The sequence below is a fragment of the Mustela erminea genome, chromosome 1 (assembly GCF_009829155.1).
Source record: "Mustela erminea isolate mMusErm1 chromosome 1, mMusErm1.Pri, whole genome shotgun sequence".
Lineage (NCBI taxonomy): Eukaryota > Metazoa > Chordata > Mammalia > Carnivora > Mustelidae > Mustela > Mustela erminea.
In genome coordinates, this window is record NC_045614.1 from 98,426,981 (window position 1) to 98,451,932 (window position 24,952).

Genomic DNA, 24,952 nt, shown 5'->3' on the forward strand with positions numbered 1-24,952 from the left:
AATGAATTTCACAACCATTTGGTTTTAATACATTACTGATATTTTAAACCTACAGACTGACCTGAAGAACACTGTCATTTTGTTACAGCTATTATTTAAAAACAACAACAACAACAACAAAAAAACTGGCTTATTTTAAAAGTTGTATTCAGGTGCTCTCTCTCTTGCTGTCTCTCTTTTTACTAGGTCTTTTACATTATACTATAGTAAAACTAAGTAATTCATGTTTTTGATAAAAGTTGTTTAAATTGGGAACTTTATTTGTTTCATAATGGGAAACTAAAAGGTAAAGCTTTAAAAGAAAAGTAAGTACCTAAGTATTGAGAGAGACAAAGACAGAGACACTGTTCTTTGGGGAATCATTGGACTTGGTTTCTGCATTATCTTCAAATGGATAGAACTCAAATAATGAATCATGGAACACTACATCAAAAACTAATGAGGTACCAGGTGGTGGGTATTAGAGAGGGCACGAATTGCATGGAGCACTGGGTGTGGTGCAAAAATAATGAATACTGTTATGCTGAAAATAAAAAAAAAAAATAAACAACAACAAACAACAAACAAAAAACAAAATAAAACCTGCAAAAAAAAAAAAAAAAATCTCCAAAAAAACCCCCAAAACTAATGAGGTGGGGCACCTTGGTGGCTCAGTGGGTTAAGACTCTGCCTTTAGCTTGGGTCATGATCTCAGGGTCCTGGGATTGAGCCCCGCATTGGGCTCTCTGCTCAGCGGGGAGCCTGCTTCCCCCCCCCCCCCGCCTGCCTCTCCACCTACTTGTAATCTCTCTGTCAAATAAATAAATAAAATCTTTAAAAACAAAACAAAACAAAAAACTAATGAGGTACTGTATAGTGACTAACATAATTTAAAAAATGGATATAACTACCCAAAGTATTAGTTATACTAATTGAAGAGGTTGCCTTTAGAAGATGGGAAATGAAGTGAGGCACAAGGACTAGGACTGTGTTCTTAAGAATCTACAGAGAACTATAAAACTATAAACTAAAAGCTATAAAACTAATGCACAGGGCGCCTGGGTGTCTCAGTTGGTTAAAAGTCTGCATTGGACTCAGGTCATGATCTCGGGGTCCTGGGATAAAGCTCAGGGTCAGGCTCCCCAGTTAGTGGGGAGTCTGCTTCTGCCTCTACCTCTGCCCCTTCCCCATCTCTTGTGCACACTCTCAAATAAATAAATAAAATCTTAAAAAAAAAAAAAAACTAAGGTATATTTATATTTCTCAATGTAAGTGCAGAAATATCCTGTAAAATAACTTTCAAGGTCAGTAAAAATTTCAATATATAAAAGCTTACTCTTACATGAATAGACTACGAATTAAGTCATATCTCCTCTGTACAGATTTCTCTCACAGTAAGCCTAAAAAACAGGTGTAATCTTTAGAATTTTGAAAAAATTTTCCCTAAATTGTTAAGATTATCATTAATCCTTATCTTGGATTTGCTAAATAGAAAAAGCTAAGAAGAAAATTATATTTAAGCAATTTTCTCTTTAATATTCACATTGTCAATGCTGGCTATTTAAAGCTGGAATTTCCAAATGGGCTTTTATTTTTTTGCATGTGGAGCTATTTCAATGTAGTTTTGTTTAACTGTGGTTATTTGTAAAGTTAATAGATGTATTTATTTTAAGAAAAAAAATCAAGTTGTTAGCAGGTACTTTACAATGACTATCAGTTACCTTAAAAATCTTTCTCTTACCATTGTGGATGAGTTGAACATGGCTGCCCAAGAGCCAGAAGAGAGAATCAGTCACAATTTGGAATGAGTGTAGTAATTCATCTTTTTCTTCACCCTTAATACACACACACAAACCCAATTTACTTTTCTGTAATTGCTTTATTTAAAAAAAAAGAGAAACTTGTCTCTGGGGAGTCAGAGGACCTGGTTCCCAGATCTTAGCTATTCAGGATTTTATAGTCTTTAGTTTCTTAATTTATAAAATTTGTGTTATGGTAGAGTAGTAACACAAATTCCCATGTGCCACTTTAATTAACTTGAATTAATTAAATCTAGAAATGTGTAAAATTTATTTAATGCTAACATCCCTCAAAATGCCAATGGAGATGCTGGAAGAATTTGTGAGCAATATATTACATAGAAAGCCTATACTCTACTACTAAGTTTAATTCCCTACCTACAATATTTTTTTTTCCCAATTTCTTTGTGGTATATATTTTATTTTTTTTATTAACATAAAATGTATTGTTTCAAGGGTACAGGTCTGTGATTTACCAGTCTTATACAATACACGGTGCTCACCACAACACATACCCTCCCCAATGTCCATCACCCAGTCACCCCATCCTTCCCACCCCCCTCCATTCCAGCAACCCTCAGTTTGTTTCCTGAGATTAAATGTCTCTTATGGTTTGTCTCCCTCTCTGGTTTTGCTTTGTTTCATTTTTTTCCTCTCTTCCCCTATGATCTTCTGCCTTGTTTCTTATACTGAAACCACTATCTTATCCATATTGTCTCATTCAATTTCACTCATAATTTAATTTTTTTTTTAATTGGAAGACACATCTCAGGTTTTCTGTAAGAAATATCTTAAGATCTGGTCTACTTTACTAGCCTAGGCATGAAGTACAAGACTGTGTCTATTCCTTATCTACTTAAAGCACCTCAACTGGAATTTAATATCCCATGATGACTTAGTTATTTCTCTTCATAATTCATGAAAGTTGTGAATCTGCTCAACCTTTAATATAGCAGTAGGCCCAAATGTATATATAGCCAAGAACTACTACAAGATAAAAGAGTTTCAGCCTTATAAACTTGTGATTCCTATAGGTCCTATAATCAAATTGAGCTGACATTCACAGAACATTCCACACAACAAATGCAGAGTTCACATTCAAGTATAGAGGCAGTCCTTGCTTTTTGCATGGTACCATGTTCAATGAACTTGAGCATATCAAAATCTTTACATGTTTCTAATATGAATGAGTTTCAATTAAGGTGGCACTGTACAAAGCAAAGACAGCTTATAATGAAACATTCACCAGGATAAAAGGGCCATAAAACAAGTCAGAAAAAATTTCAAAGGATTGAAATGATACAGAGTATGTTATCTGACCACAAAGAATTAAGGTTGAAACTGGTAACAATAAAACATCAAGAAAATTCATTCAAATGTGGAATTTAAGAAACAGAACAAACCAGCACAGGGGGAAAAAGGAGGAAAACCAAGAAACAGACTCTTTAACTATAGAGAACAAACTGATGGTTACCAGAGGGGAGGTGGGTGGGCAAATGGGCTAAATAGGTGATGGGGATTATGAAATGCACTTGTGATGAGCACCAAGTGCTGTATGAAGTGTATAATCACTAAATTGTAAACCTGAAACTAATATTACACTGCATGCTAACTAGCTGAATTTAAATAAAAACTTTTTTTTTTTTTTAAAGATTTTATTTTATTTATCTGACAGACAGATCACAAGTAGGCAGAGAGGCAGGCAGAGAGAGGGAAGGAAGCAGGCTCCCCGCTGAGCAGAGAGCCCGATGTGGGGCTTGATCCGAGGACCCTGGAATCATGACCTGAGCCGAAGGCAGAGGCTTTAACCCACCGAGCCACCCAGGCGCCCTTAAATAAAAACTTTTAAAAAAATTCTCAAATATTTGGAAATTAAGCAACTTACTTCTAAGTAACTGACAGTTAAAAAAAAAAGATAATACATATAGCATTTAGCATAATCCACCCAAAAAAAGCTTGTTGGATTAAACAAGCCCTATGTTTGGGTTGAAATATTTCAACTGCAGAAGATCTGAAAGGTCAGGGGCACCTGGGTGGCTCAGTGGGTTAATCCTCTGTCTTCAGCTCAGGTCTTGATCCCGGGGTCCTGGGACTGAGCCTCACATTTGGCTCCCTGCACAGCAGGGAACCTGTTTCCCCCTCTCTCTCTGCCTACTTGTGACTTTTCTCTCTCTCTCTAAGTCAAATAAATTTAAAAAAATCTTAAAAATTTTTTTTTTCAAAAAAAAAAAAAAAAAAGATCTGAAAGATCAAATAGAAAAAGTTCACCTTTATTGTTCTTGCCACGGAAGCTATTAGGAAAGTGCTGGGCCACAGAACAATACTTTCCTCCACTCTTAATTAAAGTAAAAGATATGTTTTAGGAAAATGCTATGGAAATAAATATCTATAGGTGCTGCTTAAAGTTAAGAAGCAAGGCAAATCCTTCAAAGTCTTACAGTATGCTTCTGCCAACATTTTAAAATTTCACACCTAGAGATTATTTTTTGTTATAATTTTAAAAATGTTTGAATCCACTGCTCTAATTGTACTTTCAGTCAAGTACTGAACATGTGAAAAACAATGTGGAACATCTTCTCAAGAATTTTGGCTATTAAAACACTAAATAAACACATATACCTTAGCCGCATTGATGAAACATGTTTGCAATCGTCTCCCCAAAACCAGAAAATTTTCTGCAGCTGATGGGAGTAATTCATTGTAAAATTCCTCTGCATCTTCTCCTGGCTCCAAGCCCACACAGCAATGGCTGAAATAAGAGCAAAAATCTGTGACTAAGTTTGTGTTAATAAAGGAGAGAAAGTCATTTAGAGAAATGAATCCTCCCGAAACTGCTCATAAAGGTCAGTCCCTGGATATAAGATGGGTATACTCAACCCTCAATAATAAAAATTATTTGTGTAGACTACTATTAACAAGAGTCCCTAACCCAAGAATGGTCTCTAATTAGTAAATATTGCTATCAGACACTTTTCAACATAATGTGAAGACACTGATAAACAATAGTGACTACCCATGAGTATGCTAAAAACTCAACTGGGGAATGAATGCTCAATTTGTTTTTTTTTTGTACACCAGTCCTAAAGTAATGGCCAAATGCTAACATAGCTCTGTTACTCTTTCTATTTTGGTTGCTAAAGTTAATTATTTAAGAGTGTCTACTTTGATTGTGAACATTAATAAATAAAAATTGTTTTTTGTACATTCACAAACATGGGGATTTCTTAATATTTGGATTCCACCCCATAGAGCCTTAATATTTTCATGAGCCAAAATATCTAATCAAAACAAAGGCTTTATTTACTTAAGGAAATAATCTTGAAAATTAAAGTATAAGAAAAGAACATTATGTACATTTGTTAATTGTTTTTTCTAACTATACACCTTGAATCTGGCCTTTACGTAGAAACAAATTAGGAATAGCAGTTTTGAAAGGTAAGATCAGTTAGTAATGCATGTTTTTAGCGACTTAATTGGGAAGTAGCTTAGGCACTGAGAACAACTGGTTTATTTTTTTGCCTTTTTAAAAAATAAATGATTTTGATCTTTTCTCTCAATTTCTAGCATGGCAGTAGGTCAGTACATGCTGCTTCTGAATTTTATTCACAGAATTTTGGTTACCTAATGAAATACACAATTAAGATAACTAAATCAATACAGCATGGAACAACTAGTTTCTACATCTGTTCTCCTATAGTATTTTGCTTTATCTTTCATTTCACACCTCTTTCATTCAGCCTTGTATGATAAAGTCACATAACTTCCATCTCATCTCTATTTAGAGTCGGGGCCTTAGTATCTTCATTTCTTCATATATTCTTTAATCAATAAAGAGTCTATTAGGTACTTGAGACTCAGTGGTAAGCAAAAGACATGATTATCATCTTCATAGGACATATGCAAAATTTTAGACAGTGAAATATTCACAAATATAGTTAAAAATAATAATATATGGTATGAAGGAAAAGTACAACCATATTTACCACAAAGAAAGTTGCCAGTGCTTATTAACCAGATGAGTAAAAAGAAGCAAATGTTATAAATAAGAATCTACTACTACATCCCTCAGGAACAAGTGGACTTATTGCTTCACTTTACCTTAATATCTGTGTAAGCTGAGAAATTGTAGTCCAACCTCCCTGGATTCGAGAACAATCTTGACTGAGCACCAAAAGGCAATACTGAATGAGATCATAACAATATATATCTTGTTTGATTTTCTTCAACTCTGAGCTTCCTAAAGGTGTGTTGTTTATTATTTCTAAGGCAAAAGCAAATAGGATATACTTATTTTTGCTCAATAAATCCAGGAGCTTTTTTTTTTTTAGTTTGAATAACAACTAAAAACACTTTTAAAATGAAAACAAAATCACTGCTTTATCACAAAGTTAAAATTTCTCTGAGCAAGTTAGAAACAAATGCCAAAACTATACCCATGATGGAATTATTCTATTACTTAAACAATGTTAGCCAATCACAAAAAGATTTTCTTAAAAATTTTTTTTTTTTTAAGATTTATTTATTTTGGGGGGTGGGAGGAGCAGCAGGAGACAGAAAAAGAGTCTTAAGTATACTCTGGGCTGACTGCAGAACCAAATGCAGGGCTTGATTTCATAACCCTGAGATCATGACCCAAGGTGAAACAAAGAGTCAGATGATCAGCTGACTGCACCACCCAGGGGCCCCAAGATTTTCTTACCTTTTAACTTCAACAGTATAACAGGGACATTCTGCTCAGGACTTTTTGCAACTTCGGCAGCTAGAGATAAGATCCTTGGGTCTGTACCTGTTGGCTTCATTTCTTATATCATCTATATTTTAACAGAATCAGAAAGATAAAGGTTAAACAGCACTAAAACATTTGCTCCCTAAATAATGTCTGAAAAACAGTTTCAATATAAATAAAACTTTAAGTTTGCTTGCTTTGGGAAGTGAAGGGTACATTTTTCAATTTCTTTCGTATAGAAGGCTCTGGTTTTTCTAACTAAAATATATCTAAAAGAGCTACAGACTCCTATAATTTACTGTGACAGCTACAGCACATATGATTTATCATGCACTAGAAGTCATAAATAGTGCTAGACACTCCATATTCACTCTTTCTAATCTGCACAGCAATCCTGTAATAGAGATTACTTTATCACAAAAGAAACACTAAGTACAGTAAAGAGCTAACATAGGCCTGAAACAAGATTGGCCCCTGGTTGGTGCCTAGGAACTTGGATTTTGGAAGGGTTCCCATCATTCCCTATTAAGAGTGGCTCATTGTGCCTGAAGTGTTTGTGTAAATAATGTGGCTTATGCAGAATGTCTGCTTTCCTTCCAGAAGTTTGAAATTCTAGTAGTTGGGAGTAGAGGATACCCACATGACCATCTTTCAATAAAGACCTTTGTGACTTGAGTCTCTACTGAGGTTCTCTGGTAGACAACACTTCAAAATGTCAGAATTCATTATAGGAAGAATTAAGTGTGTCCTATGTAATACACTGGGAGAGGATTCTTGGAAGTTTGCACCTTCCTCAGGATTTTGTTCCATTTGCCTTTTCTTTTTGTTAATTTTGCTTTGTATCCTTTCACTGTGATAAATCACAGCGACAAATATGACTATATCCTAAGAACTCTGAGCCTTCCCAGTCAATCACTGAGTCTAGGGTTGGTCTTGGGGATCCCCAACACACAACTCAGAAACGAAATGTAATTACAGGATAACAAAAGCTTGTTTACAAGTAGCATAATAAATAAAATTATCTTAAAATTAAATTAAAAATGCATCCCAATTCATTAAAACTTTACAAAAAAATTTTAAGGCATTCAAAGCTCAAAGATATCATTATTTAATGAAAAGTACAATCTTTACTTATATTTACTTACATGAATTAAGTACAGGGCTAAATGCTTTTATATACATCATCTTATTAAATCTTCACAAGTATGAGGTAGAGCCTGTAATCATCTCATTTTACAGATATGAAAAATAAAGCTTCAAGAAGAAACTTACCATAATTCCACCAGCATATGATGGAGTAGGTATTCAAATCCAGATCAGTCTGACTTCAAAGTCTATGGTTTTAGCTACAATGTTAATTATCTTCCCTTCCATGTAAAACAGTAAAAAACACAAAATATATTCCCAAATGACACTTCTAACTCACTCACTTTTAGCTATTATTCTTTACCACTGGCACCACTTTATACCTAAGACTTGGATATAATACAAGCATTGAAATGTTACTCCTTTAAGTAAAACATAAATCACAAAAAAAATTTGATAAATAAAATCTTAACAAAAAATTTCTGAAAATATTTCAAAGAAAGCCCACCACAGCTCCTGGTGTCACTCCTGGTGCATAGTAGACATACAACTTTCCAAGAGAGTAGATACAGTTATCTCACTCTTTCCAGTGGCTGCATTATGCTATGCTTCCTTTGTAAGAGTGCATCAAAATATTATTTAAACCACATGGGTGTTCAAATGGGTGTTCCAATTTGTATTTCCACTAGCAACACATGAGGGTGCTCATTTTACTAAGCCTTCCTTAATACAAACTCTTATCTTTTACATTTCTGCTAGATGAAAAATGGCATCATCTTGTTTTAATTTGTATTGCTTTGATTATTAGACAAATTAGGCACATCTCATGTTCACTGTCTGCTTCTTCTTTTATATATTTTCTATTCATATCCTTCAACAATTTATATATTGGTTTCTTCTGTAGAAGCTTTCAGCTTTTGTTATGGATCTGAACACTTTACCTTTTATATTGGCTGTAAACAATTTCTCATTGTCATTTATTAAGTTTAAATATAGTGTCTCTATCACAGTTTTACAATTGCCACGTACTCAAGTGTAACAATCTTCTAGTATATGACATCTACCTTGGTGACATTCTTAGAAAGGTTCTCCCTACCTTAAAATCTAAAATACAGTCTCTTAATTTTTTCTGGTGTTTTTATGGTTAGTTTTAGTGCTATCTTCATTCACTTATATCTTTATATTTTCAATACACACTTATTCGTGAATGGTGTATGACAGAAACCTAACTATATTTTTTAAGTTAGATGAGGTTATAGATTTGTAGAAAAGAACAAACGCATACAGCTATCATAAATTTCTGAAGTAATATGTCATGAATGATATAAACAAAGCAACCTGAAATGTCACTTGGGTACATTTTTGAACTCTATTTAATTCATTAATCTAATCTTTTTTTTTTTTTTTTTAAATTCCAGGGCTGGTACAACCTGGTTCATTTTAATACATGTTTGGTGAAAATTCACACCAGTAGGTTTCATGACAGTAAAACTCATACCATCCTTGGTTGCTGCCTTCTTATCTCTTGATTCACTGTCATTTACCCAGGGGCTAGACCAGTGCCTTAACCTATACCTGGTAGGTAGTTAATAAATATAAGCTGAAGCAGGGAATAAAGGTACAAACTTTGGGCATTTCAAAATTTACTTTCTTTTTATTGTTATGTTAGTCACCATTAGAGTACATCATTAGTTTTTGACATAGTGTTCATGATTCATTGTTTGTATATAACACCCAGTGCTCCATGCTCTACAGGCATTTCAAAACTCACTTTTTTTTTTATTATGTTGTGTTAGTCACCATACAGTACATCATTAGTTTTTGATGTAGTGTTCCATGACTGTATATAACACCCATGGCTCCATGCAATACGTGCCCCTCCTTAACACCCATCACCAGGCTATCCCATTTCCCCACTCCTCTCTCCTCTGAAACCCTCAGTTTCCAGTAGTCCATAGTCTCTCATGGTTTGTTTCCCCCGCTAATTTCACCACACCCCTTCATTTTTCCCTTCCCTCTCCTAATTTCCTCCACGCTATTCCTTATGCTCCACAAGTAAGTGAAACCACATAACCGACTTTCTCCGCTTTACTTATTTCACTTAGCATAATCCCCTCCAGTTCCATCCATGTCGATGCAAATAGTGGGTATTTATCCTTTCTGATGGCTGAATAATATTCCATTGTATATATGGACATCTTCTTTAGCCATTTGCCTGTGGAAGGGCATTTCGGCTCCTTCCACAGTTTGGCTATTGAGGACATTGCTGCTACAAACATTGGGGGTGCATATGCCCCTTCTTTTCACCAAAACTGTATCTTTGGGGTAAATACCCTGTAGTGCAATTGCTGGGTCATACAGTAGCTCTACTTTAAACTTTTTGAGGAACCTCCATACTGTTTTCCAAAGTGGCTCTACCAACTTGCATTCCCAGCAAATGTTTAAGAGGGTTCCCCTTTCTCCATATTCTCTCCAACATTTGTTGCTTCCTGCCTTGTAAATTTTGCCATTCTAACTGGTGTAAGGTAGTATCTCAATTTCTTGACTCTCTGCTTTCTTTTTTATTAAAATATGTAAACCTCAAATTTCTAAATGAAAGTCTTTTTTAAGTAAAATAGGCTTAAAACACTGTTGTTCCCCTCTAGTTAACATAATACAACACCACTGAAACATTATTATCACCAAACACGTGTGTAGGGCACTATGTTAGATGCATCAGTCATAAGAATTTTATATGGGACAGAGTCCCTATTGTTCATGTTCTGGTTGGGAAAGAAAAAGTATACATGCACATGTATAAAAGTATTATACACATGTGTAAAATAAAATACTTAATTATGTGAAATACTTTAAGTGCCAAATAGATGACAGAGATGATAAGAAAACAAACCACAGAGTCAGAGGAGTGGGTTTCTCTCAACCAGTTTTCTTATCTGTAAACAAAACAGCAATTCCTACTTTTTAGAATAATTCAAGATTTAGAAAAGAAAGCAGAAACCAAGGGTGGTTCTAAAATATTGCCAGACAGTGGAGTTATACATCAATAATGACAACCATTTGGAGAGATTTTACTATGTGCTGTGAATCGTTTTAAATCCTTTCATGTATTAATTCAATTAATCCTCTCAACAACTCTAAGGAGTAAGCACTATTACCCCCCCCCCATTTTAATGAAGAGCACATTTTAGTTTGCATGAAGTCACACTGTAAAGTAGGAAGCTGGGGTTGAAATACAAAAATTCTGGCTCCAGAACCTGAACATTTAATTACCACACTAAACAATCTTAATACTTATTTAAAAAGCAGAATTTAAACAAGCAGATACAGTAAGGGAGACATATGCATGTACTTGGCTAAAACAATAAATAGACGAATTTGGCTAAGAAAGCATGGGAGTAGAGTTTGATTACATACTTACCCTGAAAAACAACCACCGGTTGCGACAACCATCTGTAAACTTTTGTTGGAGATTCTCCTCTAATAAAACACTTCCCTCATCTTTACCATGAAACTCGTTAACTTTAAACAGGAAAAAAAAAAAAAAAGACAATTATTTTTCAATTATTAATGCTATTACCCTTTGCCACAGCAGGAACTTGGGCCTTGATCCTTTGGGAATTTCGTCTTCCTGCCCGTGCCTGTTACTGCCTCCAAGAATCACTGTGAAGGAAATAAATAAAAGAAGGCTACCTAATGCAATCTGGTTGCAACTGATCCGAAATCTGTAATTTCTAACTCCGAATCTTTCCTCCCCTTCCTTCCCGTCCCCTGTCCCAACACCACCGGGAACTTCCCTGGAAAAGATCATAAGGCGATTGCCCAGGTAACGGCGTCGCCTCCAGTGAGGTCCAAGGTCCGAGACTCCGAGGCCGCGAGCTCCTTCGCTCCGGATTCTAGACCCAGCCTCGGCGGTACCAGGCCCTGGGCAAGTCACCGGGCCTTGTGCCCCCCTCTCGCCCCTCCCCTGGCCTCAGTTTCTACTACAGATCTCCACAGAAAGGGCGCAAATCCTCCCGCTACGAGCGGCTATGTGCCCGGACGCTTGGCCCCGAAACCCTGTGGCCTTGGCTTCCCGGCACCTCGAGATTCTCTTCTTCCCCAGTCGCCACCTGAGGTGAGTTACCTCATCCTCTCCGCGTTCTCCTCCAGGAGCCCCTGCTCCCACCAATCACCTCAGGAGCGCGGCCTTGTCGCGGCGGCGTGCGTCGCAACGCGGGAAAGGGCCTGGAGGCGGGACCAGGATCCTCGGAGCGAGGGGGCGGGGCGTTCCCTCCGGGCAGCCAGTCAGCACGCGAGAGGAGCCCAGGGGGCTGCGCGCGTCAGGCGCGGGGCGGAGTCTGCTGGCTGCCCCCGCTAGTGCAAGTGCAGCTGCTTCAGGATGAGGTGGCAGACGGGAGGCAGCGCAGGTGGCCAAGGCAAAGTCGCAGCCAGAGAAAAATGATGAATGGAGCAGCGGGACTCTCGCACATGGACCGTCGCGAGCGGGTTCTCAAGTTAGGCGAGAGTTTTGAGAAGCAGCCGCGCTGCGCCTTCCACACCGTACGCTGTGAGTGAGGACGGTCCCCGGGAGTAAGAGGGAACTCTGGATATGGGGGTGTGGAGGCACAAACCTCTCAGAGTTGTGTTCCCACAGATCCCTTTAGTCTGCTGGAGAATGGGGGGTCCAGCGCTTTCCGTTGCTCTGCCTGGAGTCTCAGGGGTTTCGTGGTAGGAGCCGGAGCTGAGCAGGTGTGGGTAAACCCTGGGCAGAGAGATTCGAGTGAGACCAAGAAGCAGAAAGGGAAACTTTGTGGAGGAGACCTACAGGAGTGACTGTGGAGACAGACGTGACTGGTGGATGATGCAGCGATGGACAGGGAAATAGTAAGGTGACAGATGGAAGGGTGCAAAGTACCGCACTATTATTATGCGGAGGAAAGGAATGCCTTGAGGCTGGTAGGGAAATATTCCCTCTTTTCTTCACTTTTTCTGTCTCTGGCTGTTTAGAGTTCTTGTTGCATGTGTTCCTGGGTAGATATTCTGAACCGTTCCAGAAATCTGTATCTCTTTTGACCCGTAATTTCGTTCAGACAGTGATCAAATACTGATTATCAAAATACTGGAGGATGTGTTATTCATTTTTTTAATAAAGTTATTTACTGCCCTTTGATTTCTCCTTTTGATTTCCTTTGATTGTCCTCTGAAACTAGTTTTGATAAATTACCCTCTGTTATCTTGAGTTAGAAAAAGGAGCTTTTATTTTAATGTTGGGTGGTATAGATTCCAGGAAGGAAAATATAGCATACTATGATTTGGTATGTAAAACATTTCATTCTTTGCATAGTAGCCCTCAGAATTATAGAGCAGAAAGGAAACTTTAAGATCTTTGAATCATAACCTCTTATTTTTATGCGGCAAAATTGTAAAGTGGGTATTTTTTCACTTCCTTTTTCCTGCCTTGTTTTTCCTGAGTGTCTCATTCTACCTTTGTCAGTGCTTAGACTATCAGAGATCTTCATGGTTTTTAATCTGAACTGCTCCATGCTTAAATCAAAATACCCAATTTTAAACTCAACAGACTCTGAAAGTTTATAGTTAAATTATTGACAATCTAATTATAGTAACTCAGGGTAAAAGTATAAAGACCAATAGGTTTAACTCTCCAAGGATATATTTGCATTTTATAAAAGGGTTTTGTTAAGCAAAATTAACATCCAGTTGGTAGAATAAACAGGGTAGATAATTGTTAACAGATGATCTTCAACAGGGTCCTTTTATTTTGTTTTCGTTTTTTTCCCCTACAACCCTCAGATCAAGACTTGACTGCCTAACCGACTGAGCCACCCAGGCACCCCATCCTTTGTTTTTTCTGCTTTGCCATATTTGTCATCTAACATTAACCACAGTGAGACAGTTGGTGCGGCTATGCAGTTTCTCTCTTTCAGTCCCATTTTCCAAAAGTATGATATAGCTTTTACCTGGTTTCTCCATCCCTTTGTTGCAATAGTATCTCCTCTCTCCTCTTCTTTCTCAGATTTGCAGTAGCCCTTTTAATAATTTTTCAAATCATAAAGTTTAAGATTATGAAAGTTTATTCATTTGTTTGATTGTTATATTTTCATATAACTTGGGTATATATTCTCTTTTAAGGACATGAATCCTAAATGAAGAGAATATAAAATAGCCTTTGAAAAGCTCCTTGCAAGTGCTTCAGCATGCTGGAATTGTGCCTTTAGAGCTCAAGAATCAGTTGATCTAGCTACAAAAATGAAAACAACAACAACAACAACAACAACAACAACAAAAATAGACAAAAGAACCATAGGAATAACAATCACAATAAACCCATATGTTTGAATATACTTAGTGCTGTGGAAGACATAAGAAAGGTTTTAGCCTCAGTTTTATTCTTGTTGAAGCCGGCAGAATCTTTCTAGATTTATTTGAACAAAAACAATCATTATCCTTGAGGATAGGTTCATTTACCATATGATCCTCACTCTTAAAGACTCAGAGTAAGGGATGGAAACTATAGAACAGGAAATCTTACTTTCGTTCAGGTGGACCTAATTTATAACAAACACTAGATTGAGTCAGTATAATCTGGGAGAAAATAATATTCTATGTTTATGTACAGGGGTAATTATGCCTGTCTAATGTGCTGAGGCTTTGTACAAAACTGGACATGAATTCTGGCCTCCACCACCTATGTATGTAATGTAACTTTTGGAACATGCTCTAAACCCTCAGCCTCAGTTTTCTTGTACAAAAATGGTAACAATAATATCTACATTTCAGAGATTTTTAAAGGATTAAATAAAATTGCATAAACAACCTAGCACAGTAGTTGGTGCTTGGTAAAGAATAAAGTAGTCACTATTATTCTTGAAGGGTTATATCCATGTGTGTATGAGGAATGCTGATGAATATAATTAACTTAGACTTACAAAAACATTTACCAGGGCTTAGCAATAAAACCTATCAAAAATACAGTCTGGCATGTGGTAGGGAAGACATGGGATGGTCTGTAAATGATAAGCTAAATGTTTAGCAACAGATACTACACTGGGTGGGAGAGTTTGAATAACAGCACACACTAGAATAACTTTTGAATTTGGGATCATGCTAATTTTACAATTTATATCTAGATAAGGAACTAGACATTGAAATTCCCAAGTGTGTAAATGACACTACTTTTTGCTGACACGAAATGATGAACTCATGGGCAGTGACTACAGGAAGATCGTCTGAGGCTTCAAGTAGAGTACTCCCCAAAAAGTGATTAAGTTTTGGTGTGAGCAAACATTAAAAGTACACTAATGAAAATGGGATTAAAATGATATTTACAATGAATGTTCTCTGATCAATGTTGTATATTGGAAAGGGTATGGGTTTTGGAGTTAGTTGAATTAGTTCTTATCCCAGGAAGTAAATTTATGATAGTAATCGTAATTCTTTTATGGAGATATAGACATTATGTGACACTACAGCTGAAATAGTCAGAAAAGTGATCAGCATTGACTGAAAAAGCATTAAGTTCAAAGTAGGAAATGTTTTTCTACTCTATGCATAATATAAGTAATTGTACTATAAAGAAGAAAATAATAGGGGCACCTGGGTGGCTCAGTTGGTGACATGTCAGGCTCTTGATTTTGGCTCAGGTCATGATCTCAGAATCATGAAATCAAGCCCGTCATGAAATCAAGAGATTTTCTCTCTCCCTCTACTCCTTCCTCCTCCACCCCTTCCCCTATCCCTCCTCCTGCACCCTCTCACTCTCTCTCTCTAAAATAGATAAATCTTATATTAAAAAAAGAAGAAATAACATAGATGAAGGAAATCTACAGAGAATAAATAAATAGTAAAATTAGTGGTGAGTTTTCCAAACTAAGGAGAACTGAAAGAAAGAAACTGTGTAGTCTGGAATTATAGCAGCTTTGAAAATACATTTGGCATTTGGAAGCACATGGAAAACATGAGATTACTCAACAAATTCTATAATTCTAGGTCTATACTTTGTTCACTTGAAACTCAAAAGTTGTATACTTAAAAAAACTTGTTTGAAAGTAAATAAAAGACAATCTTAATATAGAAAGTAATGAAAAGTAAAACTTATTCAAACAGCAAATAATTAGAAATATAAATAGGGGGACACCTGGGTGGCTCCTTTGTTAAGCAGACGGATGCCTTTGGCTCAGTTCATGATCCCAGGGTCATGGGATCAAGCCCCACATTGGGCTCCCTGCTCAGAGAGAAGCCTGCTTCTCCGAACTCTTCCACTCCCCCTGCTTGTGTTCCCTCTCTCACTGTGTCTCTCTCTGTCAAATAAACAAATAAAATCTTAAAAAAATATATATATAAATAGGTTCAGAATAGTTTTGATTTATTGTTTATAAGTTCATCCTTATCATTAAGTAAAGCTACAGCTATTTTGAATACATTTCTGTCTCTTGTAGTTGTCCCATAGACATTTAAACTTCAAGGTCTTGTGAATCTCTTGAAATTACACAGTACTTGATATGTATGTTCACACATGCATATTTTTTCCTGTGGAGAAGATCTATAGCTGATCTATAATTTTCATCAGATTTCCAAAGGGACTTATGACTATTCCTCATCTCCTAACAATCCCCCCAATACATGCAAAAGTTAAGAACTGAATATAAGTCAAAAAAGCTATATTTTATGAGTGGATGGAGTAGGTGGCTTGAGTTCCTGGCTTGATTTTTTACTGGCTTCATTACTTTAGAGGAGTTCCCTATTGGTAAAATGTGGGTGAGAATCTTCAAAGAGTTGTTGTGAAGATCAAAAGTGATGATATATTGGGGCACCTGGGTGGCTCAGTTGTTAAGTGTCTGCCTCCAGCTCAGGTCATGATCCCAGGATCCTGGGATCAGCGTGGAGCCCCACATCAGGCTCCCGGCTCTGCAGGGGGGTCCCACTTCTCCCTCTTCCACTTCCCTTGCTTGTGTTCCCTCTCTCGCTGTCTTTCTCTCTCTCTCTGTCAAATAAGTAAATAAAATCTTTAAAAAAGTGGTGATATATTATAAAGAAAAAGAATCAGTATTTGAACACTATAACAGAGGTTATAGATTAACAGCCTATTGGCTGAATTTGACAGTAGAGATTCTTTGTTTCACCCACACAGTTGTTGTTTAAACATAAATTTGTTGTAAATGTGTAAATATCAAGATATTTTATACAGAAATCTGATTACCAGCTTCTCTTTCAAAAATTAGAGATAACCTGGCCACACCAAACATGTATTCCTCTTGGCAGCAGCTGATTGTCTTCTTGAGATTGGGTTTATTCACTACGATTCCCCAGTGGTCTGCTTCACTGCCTTGGCTTACCTTTCTGGCCTCTTCTCTAAAGCATTATTTAGCTGTAGTTAAATGCAGTCATATATCCCAGTATTGTCCTTTGTGTCACTGTCGGAAAAATATGGGCGATCAGAGAACCATGGTTTTGCTCTAAGGTGTCATTTTTGTTTTACTTATATATCACAGAGAATTCTTTTTTGTCAAATATTAAGTTTGGGTGCCCTCTATGAGAACAGAAATGTACTAGTGAAAAGTACAAAAGGAATATGGCAGTATCTACCCGAAAGAAATGAGAGTCTTGAAGTACAGATGACTCTGATCCTCAGGAAACAATTAGAAAACAAGCCTTTTGCACATAATTTAGCTGAAATAAGTTTATGCTTAAAATAAGCTTGGAGGTAGTTCAGAGAAGGATAAATATATCAACCAGAGTCAATTATAAAGAGCTCGTATGTTCCCATTATATTAAAGACATTATGCTAGGAACCATAATTCAGGAGGAATTAAAAGTAGAGGCATTATGCTTTAAAATAATTACAGTCCAAAAGGACATGTACAGGAAGAGGTAAATAATGCCATGTCATTTATGTTAGGTTTTGATGAGTGGCATGGTAAATGCTAAGAAGTGGACGCCCCCCCTCCCAAAAAGAATATTTTGGAGAGTAAGGAAAGGGTTCCACCCAGCGACTACTTTAGGGAAGAGGAGACTTTGAAATAAGACTCACATTTTTTTTTTTTTTTTTTTTAACATCGTAATTTTATTTTATTTTTTTCAGTGTTCCAGTACATGGCCTCCTTAATACCCACCACAAGATTCACATTCTAAGACCAAAAACAGAAAAGCAGATGGGCAAGCTATAGGTACTTTAATAGTTTAGCTTTTTGTTGATTGAAAACTAGTTTGCCCTCAGCAATAATAGAAGGAGATGGCTCTGAAAGGTATTATGGAAAAAGACAGTGATTAGATGTGAGTGATGAAGAAGATGGAGGAACATTTATAGGAATACATACACTGGTGAGCAGAACCTTGAAGGAGAGTTAAAATTAGAAGGTTGTGAACACTTTAAGACAAACAAAGGCTTTTCCTGGGTACCCCTATAGGCCATGATGATAAATTACTTATATCAAAAATATTTTAGGGGCACCTGGGTGGCTCAGTGGGTTAAAGCCTCTGCCTTCAGCTCAGGTCATGATCCCAGGGTCCTGGGATCGAGCCTTGCATTGGGCTCTCTGCTCAATGGGGAGCCTGCTTCCTCCTCTCTCTCTGCCTGCCTCTCTGCCTACTTGTGATCTGTCTGTCAAATAAATAAATAAAAATCTAAAAAAAAAATATTTAAGTGGTATTTACTTCATTTATTCTGTATACATCCTTACAAAATGAAGTTTTCACTTTAAGGTTTCAAATGATATTTACTAGCTCAAATTGCGCTTACCTTCTTTCTCCATAAATGTTGATATCAATAATCAGGGGCACATGGGTGGCTCAGTTGGTTAAGTGTCTGCCTTCGGGTCAGGTCATGATCCCGGGGTCCTGGGATGGAGCCCCATGTGTGGCTCCCCACTCAGTGGGAAGTCTCCTTCTCTCTCTCCCTGCACCTGTGTGTGCACTCATGTGCGTGCTCTCTCTTTCTCTCTCTCTAGTAAGTAAATAAAATCTTAAAAAAAAATAAGGCTGATATCAAAGGTTGTTGATTAACCTCTTATCTTTTTAGTCTACTAAATTTATGGTTCCTTATTCTAGCTTTAGCAAATATGAATTTTATGATCTTGGGCAAGGGACTTAATTTCTCCCACCATCCTCTGCCTTCTCTGTAAGAGGGATATTCACTACTTTAAGAATTTTTGTGAATGTTTGAGATAAAAGTAATTAGGGAAATTTTTTAAATAATATATAAGTAATAGCTGTTACTAATATTTACTTTTTTATCTTTGTTTATTCTCTTGTATTTTCCTGCCTTCTGCTTTCTACTTTTTCTTTATTTCTGTGATACTAAAGGCCCAGTTCTAATTTGTTTTCTTAAATATTATTGCCTTTTAATCAATTGACACTAACACTTATTTCTCTAGAACTTCTTTTAAGCACCCAAAACTTAACACCTAAATTATTTTTTAACTTTCTCATTACCTTACTGCTACTAACTACCCAGCTTATTTTCAGTCTTTATCCTCAGTGGTACTACTTAAGGATACACTGTAAATCAAATTCTTTCACATTTTCTATGTTGCTTATTTTATTTTTTTATCTGTTTCTTAAAATCTAGAAATAAGCATCAAGGTTTTAAGAGATACTGCATGTATTCAGTTTTTAATAAGGCAGCATAAAGAATAAACCACATTATAAAGAACATTTAGTGTGAATTGTTTATATTCATATGTGCTTAGGGAAGTTAAGAATGCATTTCATTTCTTAGAGTCGTTATAATAATTAAATATAAAGTGTTAAGCAAGATGCCTGGCAGGAAGTAAGTGTTCCATAAATATTAGCGATTATAATTACCATTGGGAAGCAGGACCAGTTTTGTTTATTGAAAGAAGATAATTTGATGAACACTGGAATATTCTCTTTTCCCAAGATCTACCTATTACAGTTCCCTAAATTCTAATAAATGTTCAGTACATTGGATTTAAACTTTTTGTCTTTGGCTTCCCTGTTAATATAAAGATCTGTCTCTTGAGGTAAGGGTAATTGGGGTAGGCCTTTTAGGGATTGATAATGTTCTGCTTCTTGATCTTGTTGCTGATTACATATGTGTCACTTTGTGAAAATTCGTCAAGCTTATGACTCATGTTCTAGCTTGCATGTATCCTTTAATAAAGAGTTAACCTGGAAAAAATATATGTTACCCGAGGAGTCCTATATCAGAATTATCAGTCATTTATATGAATTCATGTGAATTATTTTTAAGTTGCTCCCATATCTTAGAGTTTTATAAACTTGTTCAGTATATGAAATATCTGAGCACCTTAAATTCCTTCTGAATAATATATTTTAATAACATTTGAATTATGATTTAATTCAAAATGAAAACCCATTTTAAGTTCTTCTGAAGATTTGGTTAAATTTACATATCCTTTAATGGTAGGATTCATGAAAAACTCAAACTGTTAGCTCAATGATTGCTTTTCCTTAAGTTTTCCCATGAGTATGTGTTTTCCATGTATTCATTAATTATGTATTCTGCTGGGACAGAAGACAAGTGATAACAGACACCCAAGATGACTTAAGAAAAATTACAGGAGTAAAAGCCTGAAAATTGAAAACATTCTACTGGTACTAGTTTTTAACCAAATTGTGAAAACACTGACGTTATGTATTTTTTAGCAGTAGAACATCTTAGTTTAGTTTATCTTGACCTAAACAGGATTCAGAGGGAGCATGGTTTGAGGAATACTATTTTAGAGTTTAGCTGTTTCTCAGAATTATACATATGGAAATAAAGTAGCTTCGATTTTATATGTAATATGAAGACTCTTCTAAAACCATTTTAATTACTGGCTGTTGCAAAGTGACTTATCACTGAAACATGTTCATATTTTTAATATCCAGGTACCCAGCTATTGTTCCATTTTGTAAAAATCCATATCTGTCTCTATTTTTAGATGACTTCAAACCTGCTTCTATTGATACTTCCTGTGAAGGTGAGCTTGAAGTCGGCAAAGGTGAACAGGTGACAATAACTCTGCCCAATATAGAAGTGAGTATTTGTATATATTCAGACTGAAAGTATCTTTTTGCAGGATTTTTACTAAATTCAAATGAAAATAATTGCAAGTTCATGTAGTCATATTTGAAGTAATTAACAAATACACCAAAGCAAAAAAATAAAAAAGAAAAACTTTTTTAAGCCATTTTAGGTAAAGCAATCTGAAAATACTTTTTAAAAATACTTTGATCTATTTAATAAGTTTCAGGAACTATCATTTCAAATGATCTGAAACACTTAGAGGTCTAAACATATACTTATTAAACTAGTGTTATGAACCAGATTTTGTACTCTAAACTAGGAATAATAGCATGTTCCCAGCCTTCTTGTCCTAATCTGTTATAGCAGGACACACAGATGTCTAATGGTATATATTAGAGCATGTACAAAATTCTGTGCTAGTACATCCGTTGATTTAAATACTCTGCCTGGTAGAATCTTAAAAGGCTTCACAAGGCAGATGCTGTTTGAGCTGAGCCTTGAAGGACAAGTAGAATTTCATCAGGCAGAAAGGGAGTAGACTATTCTAGGCAGAAGAACAGTATGTAAATGGCTCTAATAGAGAAAGAACAAGAAGTTTGTGGAATAAATGAATTAATGTAGTAAATAAATAACAGAATTTTGAAAAATGATTGATAGAAGTAGTCTCTGGAAAGATGAATTGGGATCAGACGGTGAAAAATGTATCATCTTCTAATGTAGAATTTAGGCTTTATTCCATAGGTATTAGAATACCATTAGAGGTTTCTGAGGAGAGTAGTAACATGATTAGATTTTTGCTTTTAGAGTGATTTTAGCAATAGTTTGGGGAATGGGTTAGGAAAAAAAGACACTAGGTCAAGGAGGCTTAAGCCAAAGTTTTGTCCATTTAAAAAATTTCCAGATGTTTCCAAATACTATTTACATAAATAGACAAATTAAGTGTTGCTCTAGTTTTCTCAGCTTTTGAGTTAGAAATGTTTTTGCATTCAACTTGTTTCTTTTTTTCTTTTATACTGACTTGAGCTATTCTCAGAGAACACGAAGACTGTAACTTTATATTTTAACCTACAGAGAAAGGACTGAGATTTTTTCTCTGTTCTGTTGAATTTTTTAACAGAAATTATTTTGTGCTAATTCATCGACATTCTTGTTTGCATTTATGAGATGATTTGTTGTGATTGGAGGTAGAACGAGCAAGCTCTCTATCCTCTAGTCTTCTAGTCTTCTTATTTTTTATCAGCCAACACTATTTATTGAGACCCCACTGTTATGTCAGACTGTATCAGTTGCTGCCTTTGAAAGAATTCCTAAGGTTAATTAAATTTGTGGAAAGACTTCTCATTTGCTCCCTTACAAACTGAAGGAAATGAACAACCAATTCAGTGTGATATGTGGATGAATAAACTTTTGCCTTATTCTGTTATGAAAAGCTGGCATCTCTAAATAGTTTGGAAATTTTGTACCAGTAAGTCAAAGGCCATTTTGCTTTATGATGTTTATTAAAGAAAAACCTAAACTATCCCCTTAATTCTAAAAGTTATTGAAAAACTTTAAGTTGATAACTGGTAGCACTAGCCTGGTCTCAGGTTATAGGATTATTGATCAGTGATGATTGGTTTGTGGAAAAAAAAAAACTTTAACTTTGCCATGTAGATTTTTTTCCCTCAAATTAACAATGCTTCCATCCCCATTCCTTGCACTGCTTTGCTCTTACAAGCAGGTGGGGGTTCTTACATTTATTAATGAAACTTTCTCATTCATACATATCCTTCTTTAAGCAAGAGTTACCATCCACCATGTTTTTAGTTATGATCTCAATTGAGATATCTCTTTAGAGAATGACAAATATAGAGGGAAGTTTTCAAACCTTCACACTGTAAATTTCTAAAAGAGCAAAGAAATAATTTAGGAAGAAGTAATACCCCTCACCAGTCCACCAGAGATATATCCAAAAAGAATATGTCTCAATATTTGTGTGCATTATGTATGCATGAGAAAGAAACGGAGGGCAGAAGGGCCATATTTGCACATACCTTCTGTGTGGCAACTCCTGTGCTAAGTAGCTATTGGGAATAGCAGAAAACTAGACATGGTCAGTGTCTTGGAAAATATTACCATTTAATGAGAAAAACAGGAAATAACTGATTAAAATATTGAAATGTAAGGACTGTCACAGAGGTATGCACAGAATATTACAGAAGTGCAGAAGAAAACTCAGCAGAGGAAGAGGAGATGCCAGGGTTTCCTGTCCTGAAGAAGAGTGGAAGTTACCCAGGTAAAGGAAAGAGGGAAGACACTTTAGGCAGAGAAAAGAAAAAGACATGGGTTAAGACAAGGCAACAAAAAAGTCTGTTATGTTTGAAGAACTACATATAAGCCACTCTGGCTAGATCAGGAGGAGTCCACTAGGAACATAGTGGGATATGGAAAGGCATTTAGGAATCAAATAAAAAAATGTTTAATGTGTAATGCGAAATAATTTTAAGTTTATTCTATAGCCCTTTTAGACAGCTGAAATAAAAGAGAATAGTTAAAATTACCACCTGTAGAAAGCAAATATTTTTTTCTGCTGACTATACAGTCCTAGAACAATTGTGAATAAGAGTAGAAATTACATTCTCAAAAACACTTTGTGGTTTTCTTCCCTTAAGAATTTCGTTAAACAAGTAGGAGGTTTAACATTTCTTCAGAGTTCTTAAGTTTATGGAAATGTAATGAATGTTGGTCGGGGTATTTAGATTCTCTATTTTCTCTATGAACTTGCTTTCATCATTTGGGTAAAAATGACTAGAAGCTAGAAGTCATCCTATAAAATGGAACTTTCATTATACTATACTTTCAAGAGTACCTTCAGTTTCTGGCCATTTCTTCATAAGGTAGATTTTCTTATTTTCATTCCTCTGGATTTCCTTTGTTAATGCCAAGTAGAAGAACCTAATAAAAATGAAGACTATTAAGCTGATTAATATTGGGCATTTACAAATCTCTCTTCCTTACAAATAATTCTCTATATTTGGCTATTATAAACTTTCAAAATGTTAAATTTTAAGGGGAAAAGACCTAACTATAATGATTTGTCTTTGGTGCTGTCCAAGTGTGGCATTCTTTAGTGTTGTCTCTATCTTGAGGAGTACTTTTGTGGGACTCATTGAAATAGTCCACTTCAAACTTCCAAACTACCCTTCCTGTTATGCAGGAAATGCATCTCTAATGGCTGCTTTTGACGTTAGCCCCCAAATGTTGACTTGTGGAAATTCTATATGTCAGATGTGCTACTATCCCACTCTAAGCCACCCTCTTTGGCAGTGTCCCTTCCAGGATGAACTGTTTGATTCTGTCCACCGAGTATTTAGCTCAAATGAGAACTTAGCCCAACCACATTCTTGGGACCTCAGCTTATTTTAAGACTGGTTCTATTTTCACATCTTATTGTAATTATGTTTTTTAATGAATTGTATCTTTTACCGTATATATTTTTTAATCCTGTTTTTGTGATTTTAATCTTAGTACCTTGTCTAATAGTAATATTGCACCCTTTCTTTTGATTTGCATGTTCATGGAATCTCAGTGTCTGTTTTTTTAAATTCAGCTGACATTTTGTTTTAAATATATCTTTTGTTAACAGAATATTGTTTCTTTTTTTATGAATTTATTTTTGAGAAAGAAAGAAAGAGCACATGAGTAGGGGTAGGGGTAGAAGGGGAAGGAGAGAGAGAATCCCAAGAAGACTCCACACTAAGCATGGAGCATGAAGCGGGGCTCAATCTCACAGTCCTGAGATCATGACCTGAGGTCATGACTTTAGCCAAAACCAAGAGTCAGGTGCTCAACAGACTGAGCCACCCAGGTGTCCTATTCTGTTTCATTTTTAAACCGAGTTTGACACTTCCTGTTTTTATTAAAAGAATTCTATCCACATTTAGTTCAAAGCTAATGTGCCTGATTTTTACATCTATCATCTTTGGTATGTTTATTAGTTATTTTAGTTTTTCCCTAATTTTTTAAATTAGTTTCATTAAGCATCTCTTCTTTCTTTTTCCCTCCTCCTATTTGGGAGTACAATTGTACTTTTTCCTTTCATTACTGATTAATTTCCTGTCCTGGTATTCATAGTCAGGCATGATCAGATTTCCCTGTCAGCAGATGGGGGACAAAACTGAAAGGACAGTAGGGAGGAGAATAGGAACCGAGATGAGATGATGATTGCATTATGAAGTTGGGTAATAGTAAATATGGAGATGATTGGATGTATTCAGTAATTTTTTTGTTTGTTGGTTCGTTTTTGAGGAGTGAATGAGTTTAATGTAAATATAGAACATTTGGAACAGTGTCTAGTACTCTGTAGATGTTCACATATATTTATATAAGGCAGTC

At 35.8% G+C, this 24,952-nt stretch overlaps 1 protein-coding gene across 4 annotated transcripts in view; it reads right to left on the minus strand.

The window, feature by feature from the left end:
• Positions 1-11,829, minus strand: part of IQCB1 (IQ motif containing B1) — a 56,948-nt gene extending 45,119 nt beyond the window's left edge. The window contains exons 1-7 of one of the 4 annotated variants that reach the window (XM_032334842.1): positions 11,714-11,829; positions 11,009-11,109; positions 7,777-7,871; positions 6,478-6,589; positions 5,877-6,039; positions 4,398-4,527; positions 1,721-1,814 (exon numbers count right to left, since the gene is read on the minus strand). In XM_032334842.1, the coding sequence (XP_032190733.1) occupies positions 1,721-1,814; positions 4,398-4,527; positions 5,877-6,039; positions 6,478-6,577 (487 nt within the window). In that variant the 5' untranslated portion in view covers positions 6,578-6,589; positions 7,777-7,871; positions 11,009-11,109; positions 11,714-11,829. Of the gene's footprint in view, positions 1-1,720; positions 1,815-4,397; positions 4,528-5,876; positions 6,040-6,477; positions 6,590-7,776; positions 7,872-11,008; positions 11,110-11,167; positions 11,251-11,713 lie in introns of all 4 variants that reach the window. The other 3 variants (XM_032334844.1, XM_032334841.1, XM_032334852.1) reach the window with 3 other exon arrangements.
• Between the last annotated feature and the right edge of the window lie 13,123 nt (positions 11,830-24,952).